The sequence below is a fragment of the Carassius auratus genome, unplaced genomic scaffold (assembly GCF_003368295.1).
Source record: "Carassius auratus strain Wakin unplaced genomic scaffold, ASM336829v1 scaf_tig00023089, whole genome shotgun sequence".
Classification (NCBI taxonomy): Eukaryota; Metazoa; Chordata; class Actinopteri; order Cypriniformes; family Cyprinidae; genus Carassius; species Carassius auratus.
In genome coordinates this window covers 3121-10421 of record NW_020525234.1, presented here as the reverse complement: position 1 = coordinate 10421, position 7301 = coordinate 3121, and the positions used below count along the sequence as shown (strand labels likewise).

Below are 7301 nucleotides of genomic sequence, written 5' to 3'. Positions count from 1 at the left end.
CTACATCTCTGTGGGTGACGGGCGCAGATGCGCGAGAGCTCGCTGTTTTGTAGTCTCTGCTGTGTGTCATGAGGACACGAACGCATAAACCGTCACTTCATGAGAATTTACCGTTTCATTTGAGAATACTGTCATATCATAAACACAGACACTCAAAGATCTTCATGGCAGCCCATTAAAATAAATGTTTGGTTTACATGAGTAAATTGACAATATATAAAGCTACTGTTGTAGCCTACAGTAATAATAATACGTCTCTATAATAATAATAATAATTATGCCTAGATGGTTGCTTGTTTTTTACTTGTTTTGTAATAAAGAGATTATCTGATTAATAGATTTTTTTTATATTCCTAGACTTATTTGTTGCAGTTTTTTTATACAGTTATATTGTAAAACTTAAATACCTTTTTTAGTTTGCGGTGTTAGATTTTTGGCTGCATTTGAAGTTCTTTTTTGCATATGAAAATAAATAATACTGTCAAATTCATGTTAGATAATAAAAATACTGTAATAAATACAGTAGTTCACCATGTATTTGTTCATGTTTTATTGAGGGATCTGTCTGAAGCACACCATAAAAAGAATTCTAGCAATTTACACAGGGCTAGTAGTATATACAGCTGTATATACAGATACACACCCAGGTATCGGATCAGTACTCGGTATCGGCCGATACCCTGAGCCCAGGTATCGGAATCGGTATCGGGAAGAGAAAAAGGGTATCGGAACATCTCTAAATGTGACCTGAGATGAGAAAGGACATTGTTCATGTCTGTAAATTGTTGTTGACAGTCTGTATTGTTGCAAACAAACGTGCCCGTCGAATCATCAAAATGAGTATGTGGTCTTTTGTGATGGCGATAAACATGAGCTTTGAGAGCATTGTATTTTGAGAATTTAAATTTGCATTCTGGGAAGCAACATGAAAACTGAGCATTTGCTTCATGTCGGTGTACGATTTGATGATTAACATATCCCTTAACTGTCTTCAGAGAGCAATCACAAAATTTGCACAAATACATCATCATCCATATGGTTAAAGGTAACACACCTCATAAGATGAAATCCGTTGTCCATGCATATAAGTGCTCTTAAATGATCGTGAAAGCAACGTTCTAAAACAACAACACAATTCTGAAACCTATTTATACTTTTTAATGCAACTTGCGTCAAACATTAAGAATAAGATTTCAAAACGTATGTGATTAGCCATTGTAATTGTATTCACCTGTTGCAAATTAACTTTTAAATTACGTTGGATGATACGTCAACAGATTTTTTTTTAACACTTACCCTTCACCACTCGACATCGAGGTCCATGATTGTTTTGTTGACATTCTGTTATATATTGCATGCATACAGCAGAATATGTTGCCTAAACGGTCACGTTTACTCACAAAGCTACTTAACAAAGTCACTTACGATTTTTGAAAACAAACTGACGCCTGTAAATATTCCAGCGAACCCAACTCCCCTCCGTGTTTTAGCTTATTTGCCATGTCAATGAGCACGTTTCCCGACCAAAACAAAAACACAGAGATTTTTTCCTTGAGGTATTTGTACGCTGTTTTGGAGCCATGATGTGCCACCTGCAGTTAACAGGCTGCTGCTTTGTCTCTTGGCTGATGCCGTTGGGCCGAGGCCAATGATTGAGAAGCAGTTTGACCAATGGCGTGCGTAAGGCGGAACTTAACAAGAAAGGTCAAAACAGTGCAGAAACGCACACCAAAAATTGTCTACCATAGAAAGCAAAAGGGGAAATTTCCTGTGACATTGTGAGGTCATCATACTGGGTAAATATGCTGGCATGTAATATTAAATATAAAATTGTAATCAACAAGTGTTACTGTATTTATGTTGTTTCTTCTGTTGCAGTGCACCCTTGGCCTTGTCAGTGGGTGAGGTCACATCACTAAACTGTCTGAAGAAGTAAGGTGTCATGGACAATCATAAAATTTGTAAGTGCATTACATATTTAATGAACAAAAAATTTTTTGAAGTAAAAAAACAATATTTTTTTTTATGTACGAAACTCAAGAACATATAAAAATAGTAACATGATCAGACATAATGAATATAGATATGTGATGTATGATATATAACCATTTTCTCTCTTATTTTTTAAAGGCATCAACATGGAGATTGAATTGGAGACCATTGTTCTGTTCGAATTGTAGTTTGTGGAAGATGCAATGATGAAATTAATTTGAATTGTCAATGTTGTATTTTAAGCATATAAGCGATGTTCAGATGATGGTACTGTAGCACTGTTTAAAGTTTTTAATATTGTTGTTATTTACAATGGAAACTACTGTAACAGAAGAAAATAAAGAGGGAAAAATACAAATTATTTTCTCTAATTACTTTTTGTGACATATAACATACAATTCATGAACTACATATACAATTATCTGTGAGCCATAATCAAAATCAAAATGCTGTACATCCCTTTCAAAATTATGGTCAATCACAGTTCATTTTTTTCAAATAACGGTCAACACATGTTATTTCAATTTACAGTCAAACTGTTAAATAATGATCAAAACATGATTTCAGTTTACAGTCAAAACATGCTTTATAAAGTAATGTTGTCAACATGTCATTTATATCTACATTCAAATCATGTTTAGTTAAACAACTGCTACACCAAGTTTTTACATTTACAGTTAAAACATGTTTTATTAAATAAGGGTTTAAACATGTTACGTGAACTTACAGTCAAATAATGCCATTACATTTAATGGTCTATGCATGTATTTGCAATTATACAGACAAAATATGTTATTTCAGATTATGTTTTAAACATTTTATAGTACTGTATGGTCAATGTTCTTTTTTCCTGTTGCTGTGTAAGCATGTTACTTCAGTTCATGAGGTTTTACCGTTATTTTCATTAATGGCAAACGTTTGGCACCCTGTGCTGCCATGCATTTGCTCGTTTTTTTACGTGTTTTTTTTTTACAGTGCAAATGTGTGAGAATTTAAGCTTTCTTACATTTGAACTGAACTTTCTTTCTTGGATTGCTTTCAGTACAAATATGCAAGAACTGCTTTCTTGGATTGCTTTCAGTACAAATATGCAACAATACCATAGAATTTTTCCAAAATAAAGTCATTTTTGACCGCATAATCAAGATGCCAACTTTTTGGAACAGCATCTGCTTTGTTGGCATGATGTCCAAATGCTGAATCCTTAATGCTGCCTGTGTAGGTTGCTCACTGGGTTCTGTAACAGATCAGTTTGAGTAATATTTAAACGACAGTGCTGCATTAAAGCAAAATGCCACAATTTTTTCCATATTCCACTATGTTTTTCCCTCAAATCAGATGAGTTGATGTGTATCTCTCCTGTCTCATTTGCAGTAACGTGGTACCACTATGCTAAAGTTTAGCTTAGCACTATTCATTCCTTAGGATTCAAACAGGGATAAATTTAGAAGCCACCCAACACTTCAATGTTTTCCCTATTTAAAGACAGTTACATTAGTAGTTACACAAGTAAGTATGGTGACACAAAATAAAACATGGCGGATAAAAAATGATAACTATAAAGTATGGCGGAATAGCACTTCGACCTTGGAGCAGTAATATCATCAGCTTTCAGGAGTGGAAAAAACATGGAAGTGTTTGGTAGCTTCTAAATTAATTCCTGTTAGGATCCTAAAGAATGAATGGCTCTAAGCTAAATGTTAGCATAGTGCCACCGCACGCTACATCGATTGAGTGCACCTACTGAGAGGGGAGAGGTACGTATCAACTCGTCTAAATTGAGGGAAGAACATAGTGGAATATGGAAAAGCGGTGGCGTTTTCTTTTAATTTGTAAGTTAGATTCCTGTGAGAAATTCATACAGTCCTCTATTTAGTATTGCAGGCCATTTCATCCCCAAGAATACAATAATCATTCCTAATCTATATGGTGCCCACCATGATCTAGAGGTCTGGGATGATCCATACAGCTTCAAACCAGGTACAAAACCAAAAATACTGTCCAACTTTTCTAATTTGCATATTTACATAGTACACAATGCAGTGCTGATTAACTGTCACAGTGAATCTAATTTATTGCAGAACGCTTTTTGGAAGGTGGTGGAGGGTCCCTTCGTGCCCTGATTCCTTTTGGAGGAGGGGCCCGACTGTGTCTGGGAGAGGCAGTAGCCAAAATGGAGATGTTTCTCTTCACTGCCTATCTACTGCGAGACTTTCAGTTCCTGCCTGCCAGTAAAGAGGAGCCTCTGCCTGACCTGCGAGGCGTCGCCAGCGTGGTTCTTAAAGTCAAACCATACACAGCTATAGCACACCCAAGAGAACAGTAACTGATTATGAATAGAGCACCACAGGAATGAGTCCTAAAACGCACAAGCTGACTTTTTTTTTACTTTCCATTCCATCATCCCAATGTTAATGGTTTTTTGAATAGGTTTTCGGTTAAATGCCTGAAATAACGTTTGTGGTTAACACAAGCTCAAGCTATTTTCCCATTTCATTCTACAGCATAAAGTACAGTACAGTAGTAATACCCTACTCTTGATTTTTTTTAAGCTTTTGTGTGTCTTCAAAAAGGTGGTTGCTAATCAGGGGATAAATGGGACTAGAGGTTGTCAAAGACATTCAACGACATCACGCTGAACTAGAAAATGAATCTACTTGCTACTCCACATTTTGCGTCTATAATCACGCTCTTGCAGACCATTTTAACTCAAACATTCCAATTTGTAGATATTCAATAAAGATAGCAAGATCTGTCAGAAGCTTAAGTGGTGATGCTGAAGTCATGTGACCGTATGTGTAGTTCATTTACAGTCTAAATTTAGCTTTTAACTTCTAGAGATTGTATTTAGGCTTCAGAATTCATAAAAGTTGTGTTCATTTGTTTCTTGATGAACAAAATGTTTAGGAATCATACATTTATGAACAGAATTTTAGGAATCATACATTTAAGAACAGAATTTTCTTACTATCTGAAAGACAAATCCTGTTGGCTTTTTTATGAGGGAACCAGGGTGATGCTAACTTCCGGGTTGGCCTGCAAAAAATTTATCTCTGCATTATATAAATTATTTTATAGTTTAAGTTATAAACACCTTGATTTTTTTTTTCTATGCATTTTAGCTCTCATCACAAAATGTTATTATAATGTTTAAAAAAGCAGTCCCATTGTTGACTACACTACAGTTCATTGTTTTGTTTTTTACACTAATAAAAAGCATATACTTTAGAGAACTGGAAAATGTACTTGAACCTGTGAGTTAATAATAAAGCTAATAAGATGTTTGAGTTGAACTAAGTAATGTTTTTGTGATGAAAATATATTTTAAATATATTCTGCCTCTTATATGATTTTAATGTGAATTTGCATCGTTTTTAATTCATCAAATATTCTTGAAATGTCCTATACAATTATCTATCTGTAAAGCTGTTTAAAGCTATGGTAGCCAGTTTCTGCGCCACTAGTGTCGCTAACGGAAGTAGGCCTACAAAAATACAGCATGTTTTCAAGCTCCTTTTACTTCACCTGTTGAGAAGAAACTCCACAAGCTCTGTCCTTTCAGCCTTTTGGCATTAAGATGCTGGACCACCTGGAAGGCCTTAAATAAATACCTGCTTGATTTAAAAGGCTGGAACTGACTTAAGCAATGGTTTCCAAAGACAAAGAGAGCCACAAAATGCTACTTTCATACTCTCAGGCTATTATCAGGCTTATACACTCTGGATTACTGCATGTAAAGGCCTTCTGTCTTATGGCGCTGTAAAATTGTAATTATATTGTATTGTACTACAGGGTTTTTTTAATGTCTGCAATCAATTAATAGAGTGATTTGTATAAACATTAAATCCATTACACGGACATGGAGGGCTACAAAAATCCATGAGCAATGAATTCATTGTTTTAGCATCTTCTACAATGAGGTCTTTGTAAAGAAAGAACGGCACTCTGTTTTAAACCAGTGTTGCCATGTCCACTCATTATGAGCAACTTTGGTAAACGCATTTGATGAATATACTCATGGATTTCGATGTCCATTTATTTATGTGTAACATAAAAAGTTTTGTAAATTATATAATTATTAAAAATATGTTTTCTGAAATGCAACTTAAAGGGATAGTTCACCCAAAAATGAAAATTCTGTCATCATGTACCCACCCAAATCTGCATGATTTAACATTTATTCATTTAGCAGATGCTTTCATCCAAGGTGACTTAATAAAGAAGAAAAGAACAAGCGATTCATCGTAATTTCTTCCTCCTGCTGAACACAAAAATAAGATATTTTGTTCTGCAGGTACATTAGTTTGTTCTGGCAATAGTGGTATGAACATAGTATTATATGATTGTGCAGTGAACAGGTTGAACAGGGTCAAACAATGAAGAACAGAAAAGAAAAATCAGTGTATGCTGTTACAATTTATTTTAATTTATCTATCTGAATTTAGTTGGTTTAGTGAAGTCACTAACTTGTGTAATAAGGCAATAAGCCCCAAGAAGCCATGGTTTACTGTGAATTTATAACAGCTAAGGGTTGTTGTTAGGCAAAGTGGTTGCTGAGCAACACACAGAAGTAAACTAAAGTGTATGCTTGTAGTGTAATTTACAACAGCTTCAAGGAGACAAGGAGACAGCAGAATCAAGGACCGCAACTAACATTCAAATATGAAATATTTAATTAAACGAAAAAAAAGAAAAAAACATCTCTAAACATTAAATGTGGATCCAGATTCGAAACACATGGGAATCACAGGCCAATATTTAATGCTTGTACATCAACGCTAATGTAAAACTATTTTAGGAAGTCTCCATTGACATATGATTTTACATTAGCCATAAGACTTTTATTTATTCAATATTATGACACTTGTAATAAGGAAGGGGAACATTATGAACATTACTTTGGAAAATATTGCATCATCATACAGAGCTTAATATCAATTAAGTGTCCCTTCAGTTTTAAATGTATTATAGTAGCAGTGCTTTGTAATACTTTTACATCAGAAAACCCTTCTATTCCTGCCTCAGTTTAGTGGTACTAGCTAAGGGAGGCACCTATTGGTTTTGCTTATGCAATTGATTGTGGAATTGCTTATGCACATAATTTTAAAAAACTTGTGACTCTCAGTTTTAATCTTAGAGGCAAATGATACCCTTCTTGCCTTATTTTTGCCTTTCTATGGGTTGCTAAATGTCTCCTATATTGGAACGGTCAAAGTCAGTCAGTAAATACTTGAGAGCAAGTTGACTATGTGTCTACAACCATAGTTATAGGCATGTATGATTTATATATGCAATAGACTATAGCAGAT

General features: G+C 34.7%; 1 protein-coding gene across 1 annotated transcript; it reads left to right on the top strand.

Moving 5' to 3' along the window:
- Window positions 1-3793: 3793 nt before the first annotated feature.
- LOC113077659 (steroid 17-alpha-hydroxylase/17,20 lyase-like) lies at window positions 3794-4318 on the top strand. The gene is made up of 3 exons (XM_026249967.1): window positions 3794-3804; window positions 3869-3972; window positions 4074-4318. The coding sequence occupies exons 1-3, from the start codon at window positions 3794-3796 to the stop codon at window positions 4316-4318; spliced, it is 360 nt and encodes a 119-aa protein (XP_026105752.1).
- The last annotated feature ends 2983 nt before the right edge of the window (window positions 4319-7301 follow it).

Bases quoted from the DNA above. Each gene is read 5' to 3' on its own strand.
- LOC113077659 (XM_026249967.1), top strand. The intron at 3,973-4,073 runs GTACAAAACCAA...AATTTATTGCAG, and splicing joins TCCATACAGCTTCAAACCAG to AACGCTTTTTGGAAGGTGGT.